Source organism: Tubulanus polymorphus, chromosome 11 (assembly GCF_964204645.1).
Source record: "Tubulanus polymorphus chromosome 11, tnTubPoly1.2, whole genome shotgun sequence".
Taxonomy (NCBI): domain Eukaryota; kingdom Metazoa; phylum Nemertea; class Palaeonemertea; order Tubulaniformes; family Tubulanidae; genus Tubulanus; species Tubulanus polymorphus.
In genome coordinates, this window is record NC_134035.1 from 4,413,840 (window position 1) to 4,438,522 (window position 24,683).

The 24,683-nt window shown below is 39.4% G+C and overlaps 3 protein-coding genes across 3 annotated transcripts in view; 2 read left to right on the plus strand and 1 right to left on the minus strand.

The window, feature by feature from the left end:
• LOC141913142 (transmembrane protein 117-like) overlaps positions 1-11,855 on the plus strand; it is a 70,507-nt gene extending 58,652 nt beyond the window's left edge. The window contains exons 5-7 of the mRNA XM_074804601.1: positions 3,622-3,879; positions 7,862-7,991; positions 8,950-11,855. Coding sequence (XP_074660702.1) covers positions 3,622-3,879; positions 7,862-7,991; positions 8,950-9,506 — 945 coding nt within the window. The 3' untranslated portion in view covers positions 9,507-11,855. The remainder of the gene's footprint in view (positions 1-3,621; positions 3,880-7,861; positions 7,992-8,949) is intronic.
• A 2,029-nt stretch (positions 11,856-13,884) lies between these two features.
• LOC141912555 (small ribosomal subunit protein uS9) lies at positions 13,885-16,277 on the minus strand. Its single transcript, XM_074803829.1, has 5 exons — positions 16,184-16,277; positions 15,294-15,483; positions 14,678-14,774; positions 14,521-14,568; positions 13,885-14,094 (listed from the first exon to the last, which is right to left on the minus strand). The coding sequence occupies exons 2-5, from the start codon at positions 15,471-15,473 to the stop codon at positions 13,949-13,951; spliced, it is 471 nt and encodes a 156-aa protein (XP_074659930.1). The 5' UTR covers positions 15,474-15,483; positions 16,184-16,277; the 3' UTR covers positions 13,885-13,948.
• Positions 16,278-18,653: 2,376 nt separating this feature from the next.
• LOC141912873 (uncharacterized) lies at positions 18,654-24,406 on the plus strand. Its single transcript, XM_074804294.1, has 2 exons — positions 18,654-18,748; positions 22,710-24,406. The coding sequence occupies exon 2, from the start codon at positions 22,710-22,712 to the stop codon at positions 23,760-23,762; it is 1,053 nt and encodes a 350-aa protein (XP_074660395.1). The 5' UTR covers positions 18,654-18,748; the 3' UTR covers positions 23,763-24,406.
• The last annotated feature ends 277 nt before the right edge of the window (positions 24,407-24,683 follow it).

Genomic DNA, 24,683 nt, shown 5'->3' on the forward strand with positions numbered 1-24,683 from the left:
AGCTGTTTGTTACCTTATTCTATACATAGTCTAACTACATGAGCTGTTTATAACCTTATTCTATACATAATTTAACTACATGAACTGTTTATTACCTTATTCTATACATAGTTTAACTACATGAGCTGTTTATAACCTTATTCTATACATAATTTAACTACATGAGCTGTTTATTACCTTATTCCATACATAGTTTAACTACATGAGCTTTTTATTACCTTATTCTATACATAGTTTAACTACATGAGCTGTTTATAACCTTATTCTATACATAATTTAACTACATGAGCTGTTTATTACCTTATTCCATACATAGTTTAACTACATGAGCTGTTTATTACCTTATTCTATACATAGTTTAACTACATGAGCTGTTTGTTACCTTATTCTATACATAGTTTAACTACATGAGCTGTTTGTTACCTTATTCTATACATAGTTTAACTACATGAGCTGTTTGTTACCTTATTCTATACATAATTTAACTACATGAGCTGTTTATTACCTTATTCTATACATAGTTTAACTACATGAGCTGTTTGTTACCTTATTCTATACATAGTTTAACTACATGAGCTGTTTGTTACCTTATTCTATACATAATTTAACTACATGAGCTGTTTATTACCTTATTCTATACATAGTTTAACTACATGAGCTGTTTGTTACCTTATTCTATACATAGTTTAACTACATGAGCTGTTTGTTACCTTATTCTATACATAGTTTAACTACATGAACTGTTTATTACCTTATTCTATACATAGTTTAACTACATGAGCTGTTTATAACCTTATTCTCTACATAATTTAACTACACGAGCTGTTTGTTACCTTATTCTATACATAGTTTAACTACATGAGCTGTTTGTTACCTTATTCTATACATAGTTTAACTACATGAGCTGTTTGTTACCTTATTCTATACATAGTTTAACTACATGAGCCGTTTATTACTTTATTCTATACATGATTTAACTACATGAGCTGTTTGTTTATTACCTTATTCTATACATAGTTTAACTACATTGAGCCGTTTAATTTCTGGAATAGAAATCGTATACTAAGCTTCAATGTTGTTTGCACACCTGCTAGATACTCAATACACAAAGCCTCGTTGAAAAATCACAATTTACCTATCAAACTGGACCCAGTTCCACGGTTGTGAGTTAAGATTTTACTCATTGAAAATGAACTAATTTTAACGCGGAGTCAACTCTAACTCAGAACTGTGGAACTGGATCCAGTGCGAATACAATCGTATATTGTATGCCATAATTTTAGAGGTTTAGCGCCAAACCTTTACTTTTTACGTCCACCACTCTGAAAATCAGTCACCCTTTATAACATATCTGCTGCCCCTACACGACTGGATGTCGCCGGATAATTGCTTTAAATTAAAGGGTTAATGCAAAAAATGGAAGATTGCACAAACATTAAGCTTAAATTTTTTGTATTTTTGTCGTGTGATTGAAATGAAAGCCTTGCTAGTTCAGCAGACATGATGTCATGCACTTAACAGTGAATGCAACCTGCGTTAAAATTCCAGCCTATGGAGAACTTATATATAGGCCCTATATATTTATTTATTTTGATCTGATATAAATCTTACAATATCAATATTATTGATTTTTGATTGTCAATATTTACATTGGTAAGCTCATTTGTTATATAAGATGAGGGACACAGTGCTATGATATATTATTTCATGTTCGCGGTAATGCTCCTAAGATTCTGCTAGTCGTTGAATTTTTGGCGACTGTCATTCCCGCGTTATGGATGAGTTGCTATTAATCGAATTTTCTTTGTTTACATAACGCGTTACGTGGAACTCGGTAAAATCCAGACTTTTGGAATTGTATTATGCATGTTTATAGGAGTTGAATACTAAAGAAATTGAAAGTCGATCGGTAATAATTGCAAATCGTAGTTGAGCGGAGTCTGTATGGAAATAAACTAACCCAAAATCATTTGAACTGGATCAAGTTGATTCTCTTATCAATTTCCTCTTTTATTCCTAATCAGGGTGGCGCCACTTAACACCTGGAAATCAGGGAATAGACAGGGATTTTTCATTTCTTTAAGGAAAAAGTCAGGGAGTTAAGTAAAAAAACGCTAAAAATCAGGGAAATGTCGGGGAATTTGTTGAGATCGCTTATAATCAAACAGTTTCCGTCCATCTCTTACCTACTTGACTGTTTAATTGGTTTGATTCTTAGCAGACCAAGTCAGGGAAAACAACATGCATGTCAGGGAATAGTCGGGGAAAGTTGTGGGGAGGGGGGGTGGTGAGAAGTAAATCAAATAAAAGTGGTCATCCTCATATTCCACTACATGTGTATGTATTTGTTAAAATATTCGTTTAAAAGGAGATGAATAAAGATGTTATCGTATTAATTTAGACGAGCCGCAATCTATGAATATTCGGATAAACGTCCGAAAATGTGAAGACGAAATCTTTCCTAAACGTCAGCACAGCGGATTTTATAGTTATGATTCTATCGAAAATATCGCAAGTTTGTAATATACGTATGCGGAACTGGATGTAGTTCGTCATCAGATTTCGCCGCTCGCGAACGAAATGTAGCGATTCCGACGAAAGTACTCTCGAATGGACGCTGTACCTGAATCCCGTACGGTTTCATGGTGATTTTATGTATTTGTTTGTGACAGTTTTCGTCATAAAATCCGCGTCGAATCGAGTTTCATCGATTTTCTCGGAATCGACGGAAGACCGATGAGTTTGTTTATTTTCGCCGATCTTCGATAGAAAAATCTTGACGAACAGAGACGCGAAGCCGACCCTGTTCCATTTGTTTCCGGATCGTTTACAAATTCTGGTCCCAAAGCTCATATAACCCTTTCAGTGATCACTATAATTGATCCTCTCAAAGTGCGGAACTGGGTTCCGCAGTTGTGAGTTAGAGTTAATTCTGAGTTGAAGTTAGTTCATCTTCAATGAGTTAAATCAGATTTAAATCTTAGCTCGGAACTGTGGAACTGGACCCTGGAGATGTATGATGGGCACACCACTATAATGCGTCTACGCCGAAGTGCGGTGTATCGTTAGTCACTACTATTTCACTACGTTTGACCGGTGCTGCCATCTTTCGAAAGACTTAAAAACTAACAGATTCTGCGCTAACAGATTCTGTAAAATCGTTTTCTATAAGATTTATTTCGTATTACATGTTGTATATTGAATCAAGGAGAAATAGATGTCATATCAATTGATTGTGACACATGATGCTTTGGGGAGATCCTATAGAGCACTGGATTGTTGAGACCCCTTTTGTTAGAAATGATTACTTAAGCAAGGGTGGATTTAGGGGCGTTGGTCCCCGGGGTACAAACACCTGCCTTCCCGCTGATGTTGCCCAAGACAAAACTTGCAAATTTGACACTCATCCCCTCGAAATCTGGGACGTATTTCTTCAAAAATATCTTAAATATACCGGGGTTGGCCTTTGACATGTCCGCTTCGTCCGAGAAATGCCTTTGATTTACTTCTGGACCGACCAGAATTTTCCTAGATCCACCCCTGGTTGTTACCGCTATAGTATCAACGCCCGAACCTGTATTTGTTTTCTCGTCGATAAAATGATTTTGATCTCGTTTCCAGGTGACTGATATAATGCTGCAGGAACGGCTGTATCCGCACTGGGCGAAACACGTCCGTAAATGGTGGCGCGTCGGCAACAAACGAATCTATTTGTTCTGGTTTCTGGTGATCGCGTTGACGGTCGTCGTCGTGACGGTGATCGTTACGGACGTGATTAGCTGGGATCGTATGAACCACGATTTCATGCCGACGAACGAAGTGTCGCGCGCGTTTTTGGCTTCGTTCATACTCGTAATGGATTTGTTCATCGTCATGCAGGTAACGATCGGGCAACAAGTTGGGAAACGAATTCGCGGAACTTGGCCGAGCCGACTTATCACCAGCGTACTGCGACCATATTCATCGATACGCCTATTGATATGTCCATATTCACTCGCCTAGTCTCTAGCATCCTACCCCCCCCCCCCCAGGTAGGGATTCGAACCTGATGGCATCGCTAGAATCAGCCGCGGCATGAAACCCTGCCACACCAGACCTGGGGCCAGTTGCACAGTCCAAAAGTGGTCTTTAATCTTTAGACTGGTCTTAAGTTGGTAGATTGGCTATAGAACTAAGTTGGTTTTAGACTGGTCTTAAGTCTAAGCCATGACTATGCAACCAACCCCTGGTGTGCAGGTACATGCGCAGCTTTGTCACATGAAAACTTGCCACGCCAATCAGATTGTCTGTTATATACTATCGCCGAGGCAAATTTCACGGATAACTCGAAATGGAAAAATCCAGGCGAAGGTGAAATTGGATTTCTGATTGGCTAATAATGACATCATCTAAGCATGCGGGCTAGTGTGGCGGGGTTTCGTAACTTGGAAAGTCTCAATGCCATCAGGTTCGAACCTTTGTTGTGGAAGCATTTCGTTACTACGTATGCATTAACTAAATAGCCAAGAGGCTTTTATGAATATGGCGACTGGTGGCAATTTAGCTAACAACAAGGCGTGGCCAGCTTTCGTGAATTCGGTCCATAACTATAAATCGCTTCTATAACCAGTTAACCCTTTCAATTCTAACATCTATAACCAGTTAACCCTTTCAATTCTAACATCTATAACCAGTTAACCCTTCAAGTTAACCAGTTAACATTCAGAAAATCTAGCTAGTTCCCGACCGACAAGTAAAAATTCTAGTCGTTACAACATCTATAACAACTTAACCCTTTCAATTCCACATCTTTAACCAGTTTACCCTTTCAATTCCACATCTATAACCAGTTAACCCTTTCAATTCCACATATATAACCAGTTAACCACTTCAATTCCACATCTATAACCAGTTAACCCTTTCTATTCCATATTTATAACCAGTGAACCCTTTCTATTCTACATCTATAACAAGTTAACCCGTTGGATACTAACGTACAATCAATTCCAACCCGCTAACCTATTCTGACTCTGAAAAAGCTGTCGATCGCACACTTCAGTTTTTCGTCAACTCTTCAGTTATCGCGGAAAAAGCGTCGTCGCACCTTTTCGCTGATACGCGCTACTTAACGAAGGAAAAATCTCAGTTAATGCATAACGAGTGTTCTATGAACATTTTCCAATAATTCCGACAAGTAAACCTACCGTCAGTAAACCTAGAACGACATTCTGTTCTATATAGACTACAGGTTGAGTGTCATGGACTACAGGTTGAATGAAATAAGTAAGTAGTCTTCATGACTGCTTTTACCATCCACTCATCGCAAATTTCCATTGATGCATTCGGTAGTTTTGACTCACTCATGTGTTTTTCGCGATAACCGCGAGCGCATAGAGACGACTCGGCACGTGTCAAACTAACCTGGACCAGAGCCGAGTCAACTTTGGCCCGTGCTTTATTAGAGAGAGCGCGTTCACATGTAAATCACTCGCCTTTTACTAAAATATTATCAAAATGATGCTGTGGTAAGCGAGTCGCTAGTTAGCATTCACACGCAATAATTTGACCTGTGCTAAAATTTAGCACAGGGCCGGTGCGACGTTTAAAGTCGGGCCAACTCAGCCCACATGGGTTAAACCGATATAGGACATTTATTCGTATTTGCAAACGGTTCTTTTTCGTGTGATCTATATTTTGTTAAAAGCCTCGAACGCAAAAAATAGAATTGAACCTTTTAGATATATTTTGTTGTCGCCGTTACCATGGTTTTGTAGGTTAGTTTAATGATGAGCTGCCGAACAGGACAATGAAATTAAAACTGCGCAGGGGCTGAGTTTCATAGATGTGGAAGAAAGATAGTCCCTGGGAACATTTTGAAATTTGTCAGTTATAACCACGATTTCTCATTGTTCCATTGGTGGTTGTCACCCAGATTGAGGATTTACCCCCAGGGATAACTTAGATACTCAGTCTATGAAACCAGCCCCTGGAGGTGATGATGAGAGAATGAACTGGATATGAGACTTTTTAAAGTAGAAATATCCTCCGAGGGACCCGAGACAGTTTCGGGTGACTGGAAACGATTTCAGTAATAATAATGATAAAACTATATACTTAAGCTTATATAGTGCAGTTATAAAAGCTTAACCATCCCGCTTTACGTTCTAAAGGTACATTACAGAAACTACAAGTTTGACGAGAGAAATCCCACAATAGCGAAGCCAAGATTGAAAAATTCTACATCAGAATGATTGTATTTGGTACCCCCTTTGGTACACCTGATGATGGCTAACAGTTGTTAGCCGAAACGTCGCTCCTCAAATACAATCATTCTGATATAGAATTTTTCAATCTTGGCTTCGTTATTGTGGGATTTCTCTCGTCATCATCATACACGGATATTGTGTATCTTCTCGTCTAACTACAAGTTTAAATCATTCGCCGTAGGTGTTCGTAAAAAGAACTATTTTCAACCTACAAATATGACAGACGCGCCTCTAGCTCAGATTACGTACTATTCATTATACTCAGTTACGAAATAACTAAGTAGTTGAAATAACGAAATGATTTTGTTTTTTAACTCTTGGGCCTCATTGTATGACCTGACTAGATGAACTCTGATTTTGAATTTGTATTTAGAGTCTACGGTGGTTATATTTCGAAACTGGACGATAACTCGCCACAGTACCATTCGGTGTATTTCTGGGAGAAAGAAAACGTCCCACATGCAAATGGAAGTGGAGAATTGTTTGTCCAGTAACTGTGCTCACTTTTCCTGTGTGGGCGCGAGGGTATCTCAGGGTCCGATCTAAGCACTTATCGGATTGCCCGGGACAAGTATATTCTCATCAGGGCAAGTAGGTTATCACTATCACTTGTCCTCCGGGCTAGTGCAATTTTAAGGCACGAAGCTTTTTTCCCACTGATAGTGCCACCAATCGGACTGACTGTGAAGTGCAAGTATTTTTTGGAGGGGGCAAGCGAAATTTCAGATATGCTTGTCCCCGGGCAAGTGGCTTTCATTCCTCAGATCGGACCCTGGTATCTATCGGTTACCTGAAGGATTGCGACTATTTGAAGCCTACTTATTCTCACCGGAATGAATATACCGCTACTCACCGCGGTGTACCGGATTATTGTAGTTCCGGGTTAATTGACCGACGTTGATATAGAGAGACTTATTAGCTAGTATCCTCGAGGTGGAACGCCGTCGATTCTGGCAATTCTCATCAGTTCGTTAAAACACTACAGTCGATGTTTTCGCACTGATTTCCCTAGTCATCGTAATCTTCGTAACGAGGCGAGTGTTGCTACCGTTTTGCAAAATTTTTCTCTTCGGATGAGGAAACTTTTGATGACGATGTATCTCTTCGCATTGATAACGCGCTGTTGATATTGAAGATTTCGTAAAATACCTCTGCCTTAGCCACCCGGTATATCAAATGATGCCGCAATGAAAATTGTTGAATTTAGAAGCGATTTTTAGCTTTTAAGATTTTAATGGACGACAGACTGGCCACCGACTTTTATTGCAGAATTGCCAACTGTTCCCGATTTTCTGTATTTCGTTACTATTTTATGTCCGCGACATGCCTGGTCGGATTTGCTTGATGCATACAGAAATGTGAATGATGTAACTGAAGGTTGATTGCTGATCAATTTTGAACATTTTCTTTCATAGTTCAATGAAATGTTACTGAAAACGTGTCACTGAGGTTGGCAGTCCTAGTACAGATAAATTATGGAATGCTCCCTAATAACACCCCCCTCCCCATCCCACATATGTCGTACATAAGCTTCAGACATCAATAAACTACTTCCCCACTAATTTCACTCTTTGCTGTTACTGCGTACAACATTGTGTTCTCTTTTCTTGCGTCAGGATTGGGATTTTCCGCATTTTGTCAATAACTTCGACCTGAAATTACCCGGTATCAACTCGGCGCATTTGCAGTTCCGAATCTGCAAGCCACGTTTTCTGAATCAGGAATACTGGACGGTGCACATATCAGGTATGTATGTAATTTGATCTGACACACTTCTGTTTCTGGATGTTTCGTGATATATAGGTTTAGCACGTTGTTGTGTCGCTTGTCGTAGTCAGCTTTTCTTGTCACCTTCTACCGTACCGCCCACCTCCAGCTTTGTAGGCCTATCATTTACCTTCGATCGCACTTTATACGGTGAGACCTTGTCATAATGAAATCATTTATAGATATTGATTAAAGGGATGATTTGGATGTTAATGATACGGTTGGAATAGTTTTTATTAGTGGATATAATGAACTGTCAGTTATAACGAACAGATTTTCTTGTCTCCTGAAGTTCGTTGCGACAAGGTTCCACTGTACTTTATTTTAGCTTTCATATCTAGCAATAATCATTTATTAATCATATTCAGCACTTTACTCAACCATTGTCTTTCTTGGATGGGGTATGAGGTAGTACGTAATGGTGTATCATTGTAAATGCATGAGAAACTATTACACAAAGCGCTTAGTTGGTTCTGATGAAATCTAAATTGCGCATACATTCTATTGATGAATTTTTGCCTTAACTCTTGGCTTAAGTTTTCTCAATATATATGATAGATACATAACTATTTTTCAGAAGGCCGGCAATTGGTGTAAAGTTTTTCGATATCGAACACAAAAACAGCGTTCTCGACAACGGGTGGCCACCCCTTTCATTTCTACAGCCACCCTTTATGAAATATCTTCCGCCCCTATCAGAGTGGATGTCAATATTCTATAAATGCTGATAGTGGCTTTGAAATGCATTGAGCTAATGTGAAAAGTAACGCTTGAAAATTTGGCTTGTATTTTCTGTATATTTTGGGGGAATCGAAAGCCTTGCTACTTAAGCCACGATGTCGTACACTTAACGAATGCTTGTTTAGAATTCTAGCCTATGGAGAATGCTGAAAAGTTAACTCTACTAATAGGAATGTCAATGCCTTTCTCTTCGCAGGAAAATGGTTCAACTACGGCATAATATTCATGGTGATGCTGCTCGATTTGAACATGTGGAAAAATCAGATATTCTACGAGCCGAACGAGTACGGTCAGTACGTGAACAACTACCGCAAAATACACACCGTCCGAAACAGTCGACAGCTACGCGAGCACAACGCGACCATGTTGACCTACGACTGGCGGTCGACGAACGTCAACAACGCAACTGGCGATGTGTACCTCGCCGAAGACATGGTCATGAACACGAAGTACAGCGGCTACAGCTTGCCCATCAAAGGAATCGCGTTCATACCGAGTTTGCTGGCGTTCGTCGTGTTCGGCGTACTCGTCTACTGGTACGGCCGATTCAAGCCGAATCGCAAGAACGTCTACGCCGGCCGGCTGAAGAAACGACGCAAACGCGCCGACGCCGGCGCCACCGTTGCGCCGAAATCGAAGAACGTCGACTCGTCGCCGTCTTGGCAGACGGTCGCGGCGGTGCCCGATTCGATCGTCGTATCGAACGATGGCGGCGGAAAAATTCGAAATTCGTTCAAAACGACGCGCATTTGAATTCGAGAAGTAACAAAACAAGAATCGGCGATTTCCTGTTCGGAGCTGCTAGAGTACACATGAACTCCCGTACGTACCCTCGTTATACTAATGGACAGTTATCTGCATTTTAGCGATTTAGCAAAAAAAGTGTTTAATTTCGAGCCTCTCGAGCTTCAGAAAAACATGACTATGAAAATATTAGACCCGGTTCCACGGTAGCGAGTCGGGTTTTTCTGATTCGTGCCGATTCAAATTTAACTGGTAATAATTGCGCAGCTCATTCCCGACTCAGTCCAGAATCGAATCAAACCCGCACAACTGCAGACTGGGTCCGGAATCGAAATCTACCCAGCTCGGGTGTGGACGGCTAGTAAAATTAGCACCCTGCTCGGGATATGAACCCTTCGGGTAGGTATATGATTCTTGTGATAGGTACCTCTCTTATACGACGAATCAAGAATATTTATGAAAAGATATCTCCTTACAGTTTATCGAAAATACGTGTACACACAATATAGATATTCGATATTTTAATGTACGGCTGAAACTAATGTTGACGTTAAGTTGAAGCCTGTTATATTTTGTGAAGTACTTAGAAATGTCCAAGTGAGTAAAGTAGTACCAGGTAGTTAGTACGCGGCCAGTTACTTGTTAGTAGGTGTCTGAATAGTTAGTTGTTTAATGAAATGTGAAAATGCGTGTTCGTGTATATAGAGTCCTCTATTTTATTCAGAATCACTGTTTATAGAACAAAGATTTTAACCCATTCCCATCCACTGTTGTTAGTTGTTCAGAAACTATGGGTGTTATCGAAAATGGCTGACTGACTGTGCTACCACTAGGATTCAAAGACATGACCCTGGATTGACGACAGACCAGTGAAAGACTGACTGACTGACTGACTGACTGACTGACTGACTGACTGACTGACTGACTGACTGACTGACTGACTGACTGACTGACTGACTGACCGACTGACTGACTGACTGCTACAACCAAGATTCAATTGCATGAGCCCTGGATTGACAACAGACCAGTGAGACTGACTGACTGAGTGACCGACTGACTGACTGCTACCACCAAGACTCAATGCATGAACCCTGGATTGACGGGACCAGTGAAAGACTGACTGACTGCTGCCACCAGGATTCAATCGCAGATTGGTGAGAGACTGACTAGCTGGCTGCTACCACCAGGATTCAAACGCATGAATTTCGAGTTTTGGTGGAGCTTGGTCTGACAATTTCAGGACTGGTTGGGGAAGGGTTATTTTCTTGACAATTAGAATAATATATTTTTCAAACGTGATCACTTGCCCATTCAATCAATCAAACAATCAATCAAATAAATATGTCGATAATATTTATTGAATAGTTAAGACAGCTCTGTGTACGCAAATGAATGATATTTCGAATATTTTTAGACAGAAATACTAAAGATAGTTTTAGTAAGGTGTATGCCTCATTGTGCAGGCGTATATATTTTATTTTTTCAGAAGGTATATTTGCAATGCAAAAGGCCCGATAGTTAGGCCCGATAGTCTGAAAATCCTAAAACGCTCAATCGATAATAATTAAAGGAAAATATTGTTGATTTCAATTAACCCCATCCCCCTCACACACACACATACACACAGCTGCCAACCGTTCCTGATTTTCAGTATTTGTTACTATTTTATGATGAGAAATACTGATTTGATGTTGTTTGGTGCATAGAGAAGTATGAAAGATGTTACTGAGGGTCTCATTGTTGATTTCTGATTACTTTGAACATTTTCTTTCATATTTCGACGAAATGTTACTGAAAAAAATTCGATTCGTTACTGATAGCGCTTTTCAGAGGTTGGCAGCTCTGCATACACACCTTAAGCCCGACACACTACGCACGGAAACACGTAAACAAGAGACAAGCGTTTCTCCGTATCGCAGAACAATGTTGTCTGAAAATCACGATTGTCGATGACAATGGTGTCGGAGATCGAACACTATCAATTCCATGTTCCACTCCGCGTCGTTCGCATCGGGCGTCATAGAGCACCGTTGTTAATTGTTTTTCGGGTTTGATTACTGCTGAACTGGTTCTCGTTTTTATCATGGTTATTGACGCAATATATTTCGCGAGTTTCAATATTTCAATCACACTGCAGCAGCAGCGCATCGTTCAACACACAGCTGATATGAAGATGCCACTTTGAAGCGAGTTGTGCTCGGTTTCTTATTTCACGTTATTACGCGATATGTTTCGTAATTGAGTCACTTGTATTAATTACCTACTTTTTCATATTTGTTCACCATTCATAACGTCAATGTCACTCATCGAGTTCAGATTCTTTGTTATTTTTCTTCTTTTTTTTCAAAGATATTTTTCTGCTGTTTCTATATACGTATATATATATATATATATATATATATATATATATATATATATATATATATATATATATATATATATATATATATATATATATATATATATATGTATATATTAAATGAATGTTTTAATGTTTTATATGTGATTATATTCGATATCAAGGAATGAAATTGTCGTGCGTTGAAAATAAATACTGTTGAAGAATTGTTCGAAAGTTGATGAGAATTCGTTTGTTCTTTTCTTGCCGCAGTTGGAGATTTTGATGCAAGTCGTCGTCGCATTGCTTAAGTTTTCAACTTTTCGAGTCCCAATTTGTATTCTCAATTCAATTTACTAAGCGTAAGTCTTTGCTTTTTTTCACAGTCCCCAGAGATGACTTTTATGACTTGCTTAAGTCTTTCGTAGAAGATAGGTCTACTACAAGGACAGTCTGGTGTACATGTTTGTAGATAGTTGAGACTATTTTCAGTTTGGATATATAGTTGTTTCACCCACAATATAAATTCAACAAACAGTTGTTATAACTTTTGTTCTGACGTTTCAGGAGGATACATGGTGTTGTGTACATGTATTTTATATTGCCAGCGTATCCCCTCGGTGACGTGATGGGTGATGGCATTGTGACATTCTCATTGCCTGGATTTAAGAAGATGTGTCTTGCGTATTAAGTTGAAATGTTGTTATTGAGATTTTGTTTCAATTGATTTCAGACTTTTAGAATATCAACTATCTATAATCTTAAAGCCCCAATAAGTAATGAAGGTATGTGAATAAGTTTCCAGTTGAAAGATTGCCTGATGTTTTTAGTTGAATTCTGTCCTATGATGCTGAACTGGTGCCAGGTGACCAGTCTCGGCTCTTTTATTTTTTTGTTCTTGGCTTTAGTCGGCCCACTGTTTATAAAATCCTATAAGGGATCATTCATTTATTACGTACACATTAAGATTTGGATTTTTCACCCCCTCTTTCATGCAAAATCGGCAATTTTTTCATATACATTAAGCATTATAGTAATACAGTACGCAATGTATTTGTATACAAATTGGCAAGGGGTAGGTCATACATTTAAAAGCAGGTATCAATCTGCTGCCCACACTCTCAGACAATCCCCATTTGATGGGTGAAGTCTGGACAATCTGATTTTCTATGAATAATGGCAAAAGGTGATGAAGTTTTACGTCTCTACAGTAGAACTTGCTTGTACTTGAAAATTTTGTAAGAATTAAATGAAATGCGAATTATGTGCTCTCATTTGAATAGAAGTAACCAAGAGGGGACTGGAATTTTACTTCAAAATAAGTGAAAATCCGAATAGCACCGATCCGTATTTAGCAAGTTATACCATATAAACCGTGGAGATGAGGCAAAAAACGGATTTCATTTTCAAATGAAATACGCCCGAGTTCTGGTGAAGTAATCAGTTTTGTACGGTGGGAAAACGTCTTGCAGATTGATAGTCTCAATAGATCCTAGTCTTCCTTTTCCTCATGACAAGACCAAAATACTGTAAATGTCACCCTACTCAGACATGGCCCACTCTTGACTAAAATTACATAACGTACGGTAATGCCTTTTGCTATCCTTACCTCCGACCAATTTTGCCAGTCCTAGAAGTATGAGTTATTACGAGTTAGGCAAGGTTTATTGTCATACAGTGGAACCTTACAATGAACTGTGATACAACAATTCATCGGATATAACAAATATAGAATTTCGTCCGAAGTAAGAGAATCTAATTAATTTCATTCATTCTGGATATAACCAACTGTCGGTTATAACGAACATATTTTCTGGTGCCGTTGAAGTTCGCTGTAACGAGGTTTCACTGTACATATGAGAAAAATTATCACAACATATCCTCAATGGGGGCTGTCTCTTCTGCTGCTCAGCACCGGCAAGAATAAGCCACCAAAAATTCTAATTCCCTACTGGGATAAATCTGGAGTTCCTCTATTTCTCCTACGAACGACCCTCTAACAACTATCCAAAATAAATCCCACCAAAAAATAACAAATCCGACGAAACATTTCCAGAAACATTTTTTTCTTCGTTTATTTTACATAATTACGAGTGTATAATTTACACGGTATTTAACGGTATGATTTCTGGTATCTGGCGCGAGCACCCGGACCGCCGAACTTCTTCGGTTCGCATCGTCTCGGATCGGCGACCAACAGCGTTCGGTCGTACTGTACCAGAATGTCCTTGATTTCTTTCTTCGAAGCTTCGTCGACGTCTGGAATCGAGAAATAGAAACGAATTTCGGTGAAATTCCGAAAATTTCAATCAAATTCTCGAATCGGCCTTCACCGCATCACTCGGATACCGGCACTCACCAGATGGCGCAACATAAACGCTGGGTTATTCGTAACAAAAATCACTTCATTTCCAATGAATTTAGAACTTGATTTTTAGGCCACCAAACAAGTCATCCAATTTCTCACTCAGTTTATGGCATAGATTTCATTGAAAATTGATTTAAGTGAGTGATACAAATTTAATCGAAATCAAGAAGGCAATTGAAACGTGGTAACCCAGTGCCAATGACAATCCCGACCGATTAACGTCCAGTCCTGGCGGGTATTCCATTGGAATAAGAAAATTCTAAAACATCTCTTTTCACACAACGATCAGAGATAACAGTATATACTACTGAACTTACACTTTTGATAGTAGGCGACCAGAGATTTCGATACGGCCTGTCTGATAGCTGGAAAAAAGATAGAAAAACAATTTTTTGAAAGTCTGAATTCGGAGTGAAAATCTAGTAAAAACGTTCTAGAACTGGTAAATTGAGTTTCGCACGAAGCGGCGCTTACCGTAGATCTGAGCGATGTGACCGCCACCTTTTACGCGTACACGGATATCAACACCAGCGAATCTTTCTTTGCCGAGCAACAAAACTGGTTCCAACAACTGCAAGCATTAACGAAAACATCGAATTCTAAAACAAGGACTTCAATATATCCAGTAACAGCTTACTGTTCCGCAGCTAATCTAGCAAGTTAAAACCAGTGTAAGCTTATTTTGGTTCTATAGCTTATCTAACAACTAATGACCAAGTCTTCATTTTAAAATTTTTCTAACAATTTTAGACCAGTATATGTCCATCTTAGTCCCGTAAGAGGTAATTTATTCATTACAACACGCATTAGAAGGGGGTTGAAATATCCAACATTTTTATGCGTACGTCACAATTGAATGATCCCCAATCGAAAAACTTAAGAACATTACCCTTAGCTGCCTTTGGTCCAATGACCAATCCAACAACTAAAGGACCGATCTTTTAATTCTTGTTCGTCCAATAATCTAACAACTTAAGAACAGCCTAAACTCATTTTGGTCTAATAAAACCAGTCTTAAGTTTTGAGACTGCCGTAACTTCGCCGAGATACTAAATTTGAAAACGGGGAAGTATCCCGTTATTTAACGCACCTTGTATCGTAGCGTAGCGGGCTCGATTTTGTTCATCGGGCGTCCGTTGACTTTCAGGAGACCGTTTCCGCTTTTGCAATGCGCGACGGCGGTCGCCGTTTTCTTGCGTCCGAAAACTTGCACGGACTGAATCGGAGCCTTCGGCGTAGCCGGGGCCGCAGCAGCAGCTGGAGGAGCCATCTTGTATACACTGCGGAGAAAAATCACGAAAACAACGCGGGTAAGTAGATTATTTTCAATTACAGAATTTACAGACTTTAGAAGAACTCACGCATCGTTCTAATGAGGCCTAAAACCTGTTGATTTATGAAGCTAAGCAGCAGGCTGAATTCTTAGGAAAATGTAGCTTGTTAAAGTCGAACACCCCAGTGAGAGTTAATTTCAAGATGCCGTTAATTCAGACGTGCAAGAGAAATGACTGTTAATTGTGTCGAACTCCATATCGATATCATCAGAAAAAAAAAACAAATGCCGATAAGAGCCTATAGCTAAAAATTATTAATTAGCGTTTTGAAAGGAAGGGACACACATTAATCAATTTAAGCTATGTTTATTAGGACAAGTTGGTGTGTATTAGTTTTAACATTTTTGGTAGCACCGTCAATAGAGGCCTAGTGGGGGTGAATTCAAATGCCGATATATTCCAGCGAAATAAGCTGCCCAAAAAAAACTGGTACGACCGAATCGGCGAGTAAAAATTCGAGAATGGCCTAAAATTTGTCGAGATAAATCGAAATTTTCCGGTTAATTCTGGAGCGACTAGCGCCGATTGAGAGAAGCCGTCTCGCCGACCGGTATTGGTACCCGCTCGGAAAGCGAGCTGCCCGTTGAAATCCGCTCTATTTCGACGAATTCGACGGGTTTTCGCGATTTTCGAGTCGAAAACGAACCTGAAATGTGTTATAGATTCACGAGTAGCACTGAGGAAAGGAAGTACGACGGGGTCTACAACTGGGTGAGCGTGCGGTTCAATTCAATCCGTCAAAATCATTCAATTCAATTCAATATATTTATTTGCATAGAAGAGGATGAAAATAAAACGGCACTACTTTTCGGTTGAAGACTATAAAAGCTGTCCGATCAGTTGCTATTTCATTTCGGGTGGAATTTCAAATTTTTCTAGAAATAAAGATATGTATTAGAAAAATGAACACTACAGGCCTGATTAATAAGTCAAGCGTGTTTACGATATAATTTTATCCATATTTGGAAATTTCAATCTTTTTTCAAAAGAAAACTAAAATCCATAAATTTGTTTAGAAAAATTAAATCCCGCCTGCCTGGTGCAAAATGTCCACGTGTTTTAAAAGTCTTTTTGATGATACGTGAAAACACACCTACCTGCCTGGTCACTTTGGTGGGTAGAGAACGGGGCATTGAGGGTGTCAATAATATGAGCCTAACTCTTGTCGGATCGTAATTTTTGGTAAAATCAGGTGTGTACTCTGCTAAAATCGCGTATCAACAAGCCTGCGTGTTCTTAAAAATTAAAAAAAAACATTAGAAATATGTTTCGCAGAAATTGCCAACGCGTTTTGTTTATTGAATGATTTTTTGACGACGCGTTGAATCGGTTATTGTTTAGTTTGGCGGCAAATCTCGTTTCGTTCTAATCAGAACCGCGACACGAATAATCGCTGCCTCTATCATCCTACCATCCTCTATAATCTTTACTTTTGACTACGTTTTAAAAAGAAAAAGTAATCAACTATTGCATTATTACGCAAGAGAACGGACGTTTCCTAATCATCCGATAGATTCGAATTAGTTTTTGTGTGCGTTTTTTTGCGTTATTTGATAAATGCAATGATCGCTGTTGCATTTTGATTAAATGTTTTTATTTATTCGTGTTCAAAAAACGTGTATTAGGAGCGCGCGATGAGGGGAAAAGGATTAGAAGTTGAACAAGCTAAGGAAATCTAGGATACAACATTTTGATTCGAAGATAAACAGCCGATTACATCGCTGAGGCATTGTTGTATGGCTTCCTAAACTTTTAACTTGTGGGTGTCGGATTTCGTAGCTTGAATCTGAAGTTGTCTTGTTTCGAGGCCGCGCGCTAGTTCATATCAAGTTGTTTCAGTTTTCCTGTAAGCTGCGCCACGCTGTCCAACGACTGTTAGACAAATTCATTTCATTTAGGAATCCGTACGCATGCAATTAGAAATTTTGGCGCCCTCTTAAGACGTTACCGTACGTAAATGAGGACCATAAAACTTTTCATAAGCCACTACGAATGAGAGATGTTAAACAGTCACACAAAACGTCATCGAAACATGTGCATTGTAGTTTACAACCAGCAGTTAGAAGCGTACTGTCACCTACGAGGCACTGCTCGTGCTGGTTCAAAGCAATAGGGCGCTAAACACGAAACAGCTGCTTCTTTCCTATCATGCCTAAAGGCAGCAAATTTGATAATGACAAATTATTGCAAATAATATATACCAATCGATCGACACCTAGTGAAAAGTTATAACATTTACTTAATGACAGCTGACGTATTGTGGGCGATGCCTAACTTTAATATACACCAGTCTTATTATCATATCCAAAGTGACCATGGTGTCCCTGGACCCCTAGTTACATGAAAAATCCCCAACTACACAAACCTCCATGTCACATTTCACCTATATGTTTATATTATTACATTCTCCATTTTTCCACCAGGCGCCAATATTTTCTTCGTAAGTATTTTTCTTGTTCAACTTATCAATCTACATATCAATATGCAATTCACCATTTCTACTATGTAACTTTTCAAATTTTTATATTGTTATGATTTACAGAAAATAAAGCAAATAATAATACGATTAGTGGTCGAATAAATACTATATGATCCGTGTGTACACTGTAGATAAGTGAAGAAATCCCGCAATTCGAATTAAATCATACGATAGAATTTATTATTTTGAAACCGCAACGTTTCGACTGTTGACCAACAGCCATTATCAGGTGGAATGATGATGGCGTTCCACCTGATGATGGCTCAAATAAACATCCACTTCTAAAACAGCGTTTCGTCTTTTTCATCCGGCCTTGTTGTCTGGTCTTCGATAGGCCTATACATAAAAGTCGATTTCGTGAAAAAAAAAGAAATTTGACGAAATTCCTGTGTCTTACTCCTTTGTTTTAGAATGAAATAGAGTAGGGATTGGTATGTATATTTCTGCAAGGACATGAACGGCGTGTTTTGCCTCGTAACTGCGGGTCCAGTCGGCTGTGACGGAGGTATTGGGAACCATTGCGTGTGTCCGCGTTGTGACTGACCCTACGGAAACGGGCAGGTTTTCGCCGGGAAACACGCAGGTGTTTGCACAGCGCATTGTGTTCGCTATATACACACGCGCATTTGCAGGGACGCACATAGACAATCGCACGACAGTTCAGCTGAGGGAATTATCGCCGTCCACCCGTCTACGATTCATATCATCTCTAAACGCAATTAAACGACCAAGGTGAGTTACTGTAAAAGTTTCGAACTATTTCACTTCGTCTCTGGTGGAATTTCTTGTATGTAGTTTTCGAAACAGTCGACATTGTTATGCCCGTAATACTGACCAACGCACTTCGAACAGCCCTGGTTTTTGCACCCGATCTTACGGTAGCGAAAAGTTTATGTGTATTATTTCCACAGTTTATTTCGTCGTTTAGTATGATAGACAAATTCCCAGAATCTGGGTCCAATCGGACACAATTAATACAGCTGTTGCTCATTTAGCGTTATCTAATTAATCGTGATATTCATTAGAATGGTCTTTTGGGTCATATGCATTTCTAAACATATATTTTACGTTTTTCTTTCGCGCGTGTAAGAATTTCGAATTATTTGTTTTGTGTAAATACCAGCGAACTATACGCTTGGACACGACCATACAGTACCGCACGAGCCCGTGCTTTGCCCGGACTAACCTAAGTGTAATCATTTCGGACAATAAATACTCCACTCGAGAGGTATTAAGTGTCCATTCACGGTCGTATTGTGTGTTAGGTTTCATAGAAACAGCGTCGAAATTAACCGCTCTACTTCATATTTTAAGATAATGAATTCCGGACAGCCTATATGATCACATTCTAGAATCTTTGGAAATTTGATATTTCTTACGATATATGAAATGAATATTTCCTACAAGTTATTCTGAAGTTATTAGTTTGGCATCAGTAATTATTATATTGACGGCAGATTGCGATGTTCCCTAACCTTATATCTTTAGGATCCAAGAAGAAAGACACTTAATATTTGGATGGATATATGAAAGCTGTGGGTACCGGAGTGTGTAATGGGTAGTGTAGTGTGATCTGTGTGCATTTGTGGCCAGCACACAGATCACATTGTTCATTGGGGTTTGGTCCAGGACTCGCGAGATTTTCAACAAACCGGAAGTAACGTGTAATAAATGATGACTTGAATTGCATGACTACCTACCACCCCTCATCATTGTTGGAAAACTAAACGTTCCGCTCTGACTAAAAATTAGTAATAACATTTTAGAAATGGCCAGAATTTTAACTTAGGTTCTATCTCATTTTTATTTTACAATTGCGATTGGTATATTTTTTTTTTAAACGGCCTTTAAGGCTTCATGTTTCGTCTGCAATTAACTGCAAATAGTTACGCAACTACGCACAATTCAGTGTTTTTGGCAGTTGTACACTCAATCGGCACCGTTCGTGACTAGCTTCACTGCGGAATTATCATTAATTAACATCGCCATATCACATCATCTACTTATATTGTGCCTTAAAACCCTAACAGCCGAAATAATTGAAATGCACACACGATTTCTATCATTGAAAATTGAGAGAGTGGCCATGTTTGTGTTCTGCTGCTTCGCGTAAATCCCGCGCGGTGGCGCAACCGCGCGGAGTGGGGCCGATACGTCTAGTATGCTGGTTGGCCAGGCATAAATGATTCAGGGTTGGCCCCAGCTCAGGTGTATTAAAATGACTATAACTGCTGCAGTTATGATATTTTGATATGATTATATATATTGATCCTATGAATGTTCAGGTGAGAGAGTGGAGCACAGAGAGTGCATGCGCTTGTACAGGTACTGATAGGACAATGGCCATATCTGTATCTGTATCTATAGAAGAAAAAAATAAAATGATAAAATCCACACTACAGAATAGAAAATAGAGAGGTAGCCACACAATAGATAACATCATAGGCTCACCATTTCTTTTTTAAAAATCTTGTTATTTATTTGGTTGGTAAACTTTGTTTGATTTTCTTATTATTGAGCGTCCCTTACAAACCCTACACACCCGCCGGGAGCGAAACAAGGTGTTTGATTTTGAAATCGTAAATCGAAGTACAGATATAGTTGTGTGATCGGCGCGGTCGAATTTACAGAATTTTTTGTTTGAATCGAAGTACATAATTGGGAAATTCGGGGTTCAGCGCTCCTGGGCTTAACGTAGATATATAGCACGTTGTGGGTGGTTATCGGCTAGTCATCGCAAAAACGTCACGCATCAAACTGTATGCACAGGCAGATATTTATCTTTTTTCACCTAACAAATTCGTACAAATAGAAAATCTATGGCATAAAATACGAGCTAACTAAAATTATTCGATCAATAACGACGAATGATTAATAGGCTTTGCAACACGTATACAACCGAACCTCTTCTTCTGTGTAGGGGAGAAGTTTTACCCCTAAGTATCGACCGAGTTATTAACCTATTTTATGGTCGCGAGAGAGGGCTAACTCCCGGGCGTTTTCTGTGCTGGAGGAACCGACTCCAATGAGAAAATAAAGAGCAAATGACCAAATATAGTCACGCAAAGGTTATACTGAATGATATAATGCACAGGGCACACTCAGGTAGTCTCTTGACAGGTCTCTTGACACATCAGGGTTGCCCCATCTGTGCCGCGCAACGTTCGGATTTGACGGCGTCTCTTGACCGGACGCATATTTGTGGATGCTATGATTATGAGCCATCGGGACTAGCCACCTATGTTGACGTAGGTGGGCCCACAATGCTTGCCGTTACGAGTATTCAGAAAATCATCTCAGTCTCTGTACCACCGTCATTATATAGGAATATCTGTGATATCAAAAATACATAATACTTTATGTATTTTTTGGTGATGTTGACAAATCTCGACGCGTGTTTAAAGTTGTATTTACAAGAAGCTATTAGTATATAACACCGATCAAAAAACTATCATGAATACAATCTAGAATCTTTGGAAATTTGATATGTCTTACGATTAGTAAAATGAATATTAGTTTGGCATCGGTAACAATATGACAACATATTGCGATGTTCCCCAACCTCAATCCTTAGAATCTAGAGTGCGGTTTGGTCAGGCGTAGATATATGACACAATGAATTATATTAATGAAATGGATCTGTAACCGGGGCAACTCAGGTTATGTCCATTGTGGTCGGCTAAATTACTGAATTATTAAATATCGGCACCGCACAATCGGCTGGGAATAGAAAATGTATACACGAACTGGACAAATCAATAACTAAATCAATGCGTATATAATCAACTGAACTTTGGAGTCCATTTTGAGGAGCCCCATCTGTTTACTTGGCAACGGCAGGACCTGGAATTCCGGTGGTCGTCAGGAACTCTGCTACAAGCTTATATGACATCACACGCTAGCCAAGAAAATTAGAATAGAATTCATTCATTCCCCTCCAATTCATTTGATTGTTAGATTTGATTTGATTTTGAGTGTCTCTTAAAATCCGCACACCACACCTGCCGACAACGAAACAGCGACATTGATTTTGAAATCGGAAATCGAAGTACAGATATAGTCGGGTGTTCGGATTTGTAAAAACCCGGCAGGACTGGGCAGTTTGCGGGACTGTGTTTGATTCAAAGCTGTATCACAATAGCTTTTATAACAAGCGGTCAAACCTTTATCTCAAAAAGCTAACGAAGGTCAACATTTTGAATCACAAAAACTTTTATCACGAAAACTAATCACAAAAACTTAAGGCGAATTTATCACGTCAAATTAAATTTGATTTTAAATAAAATCGTTTTTATCTTGTCAAAATCAAATTTGATTTGGCCTAATTTTTTAATTTAACACGGCATCAAATTCAAATCGATTTATCAAATCATCAAATCACCTCCGGTTTGATACGATTTGAAGATGGTGGACTCATAAATTTTTTTTTCGAAAAACTGATATTAATGTCAAAACTGAAAGAGGAACCTGAAACTTACTCTAGAAAATAATATTTTAAAAACCGGACAGTATTTTCTCGTCAGCCGTTTGGAACAAGGCGTCAAATTCATCCCGTTGTGCAAATATTATTTGATTAGATTACACGTGACTAGCAAATTATAATTAGGAAAATCAAATCTGATTTAACGAGATAAATTTGCCTTTATAATAACTGCAAAGTTTAATAACTGTACGTTTTCCTATGTATTTACAGATGCGAACTGGACGCTGGTCACCACTCTATCTGGCGATCGTTTTGGCAGGTTTGTTCGCGTGCGTCGTATTCGTGTCGATGTACGATAGATCGCGACTGTCAACTGCCGTACACGTGAAACAACCGCAAATACTGAAACATACCGAACCAAGTGAGCCGTCGTCCGCGTTTTACCCGAAACCGGTCGTAGATAACTGCGTCACGTGGACGCCCGTCTACAAAGTACGGCCGTTGTTGCGGACGATTCCGTTCAAACTGGACCGACCGGCCACCGTGCCCAAGAAGGAGAACACGAACGAACGAATGGCTTCGTTCCAGGAGGTGTACTCGAAAAAGTTGTGGGGCACCCACGAGCCGAATTACAAAGGCTTCCAGGGTTCGGGCAGCGGTTCGTCCGTCGCCTACGCGCAGAATATGATGAAAAGCTTGAACGGCACGATCAACGCCGTGAAAAAAGCCACCGGCAAAAGTAAAATCCGTTTTCTCGACATCCCGTGCGGAGACATGGTTTGGATGCCGAAGTTTCTGACGACGCGAACGGACGTCATCTACACCGGCATGGACATCGTGCCCGAAATGATCGACGCCCACAACACCCGATTCGCCAACATGAAAGACTGGTCGTTCCGACACCAGGACATCGTCAATAACCCGTTAAACGAGCAATTCGACATAATCCACAGCAGACACATGCTGCAACACTTAACAACCGGCGACGCGTTGAAAGTGCTCGACCATCTCTCGAGCAGCGGCAGTCTATTCCTTCTTACGACTACCTGGTCAAACATCGCCGTCAACCGCGAACTGCCGACCTTCCAACACGGCCGATTCAGACGCATGAATTTGGAGATACCTCCGTTCAACCTCGAGCCGCCCGCGTGCATCGGTCGAGATTGGCCGACCGGTAATTTGGACAGGGAGCTCTACACGGGGCTGTGGCCGCTGCCGCTGCGACGTTTGCACGCCGCCGAGTTCTTGAGCAACAACTCGATACGATTCGTCAAGTCCACGCAGAATGTCGACTTCGAAACGAATGCGGCCTCGTACGAATGAAATGTCCTAATAGCTTTAATCATGGATGGACTCGGTGCTTTAATCAAGGCGGAGTCAGTGGTGATATGTATAATTCTTCGCTATTCATCGTTTAAATCATGGACTCTAAAAATTCCAAAGCTCTTTTAGAATCCACGGTTGAATTCGGTTGTTTGCGAACAAAATTATGAAAACTCTAAAATCTGAAAAGTTTTACGAAACCCTAAAAAAAACTCTGAAACTCAAAGACTCGAAACTGTTTTAGAATCCATTGTAAAATTCAGTTGTTTAAGACAAAAAAAACCTTAAAAAAAAACTCTAAGAACTCAACTCTAAAACTCTAATTGCTTTAGAGTTTATGATTAAATTCAGTTGTTTCATTACAAAACCACAAAAGAAACTCCAAAACTCAGGTTCTGTTTAGAATGAATGGTTAAATCAGTTGATTACAAACTTTTTTTTACAATCCGATAGTCCGTACAGTGTACAGCTTTAGGCCTACATGTAGTTTGGAAATATCTACGCTTGTATCAACTTTCCCGATTACTCTAAATACGCCTGGTGAATCAAATGTTTGTATAGCGCGAAATATAAAAACAAGAGAACATTCAAGAGAACATTCTTATATTTTTACTCCTGCGGTCAAATGAAATATCAAATAAATATTTGCGAATAGAAATTACTTCTTATCGTGTTTAATTGGAGCTGGCTTTGTCGTGGACGGAACTACACGGTAGCGCGCAGAATAAGGAATCCGGGTACAGACAGAGTCGGTCGATTCACGTGTCATTTCATAATCCGTTTTTTCTGTTAATATTCAAGAATTAATAAATAACCGTGTAGTATTTTTTACCGTAAATAAATATTTCGTTTTCGATGATATCATATCCTGTTCAACTAGGTCAGACTCGGGCAGTGATTTTATTTTGACACGTTGCCAGG

Coding starts and splice junctions, on each gene's coding strand:
- LOC141912873 (XM_074804294.1), top strand. CDS start 22,710: ATGCGAACTGGACGCTGGTCACCACTCTATCTGGCGATCGTTTTGGCA.
- LOC141912555 (XM_074803829.1), bottom strand. CDS start 15,473: ATGGCTCCTCCAGCTGCTGCTGCGGCCCCGGCTACGCCGAAGGCTCCG. Junction 14,775..15,293: donor CCGCTACGCTACGATACAAG/GTGCGTTAAATA, acceptor TAATGCTTGCAG/TTGTTGGAACCAGTTTTGTT. Junction 14,095..14,520: donor GGTCGCCTACTATCAAAAGT/GTAAGTTCAGTA, acceptor TCTCGATTCCAG/ACGTCGACGAAGCTTCGAAG.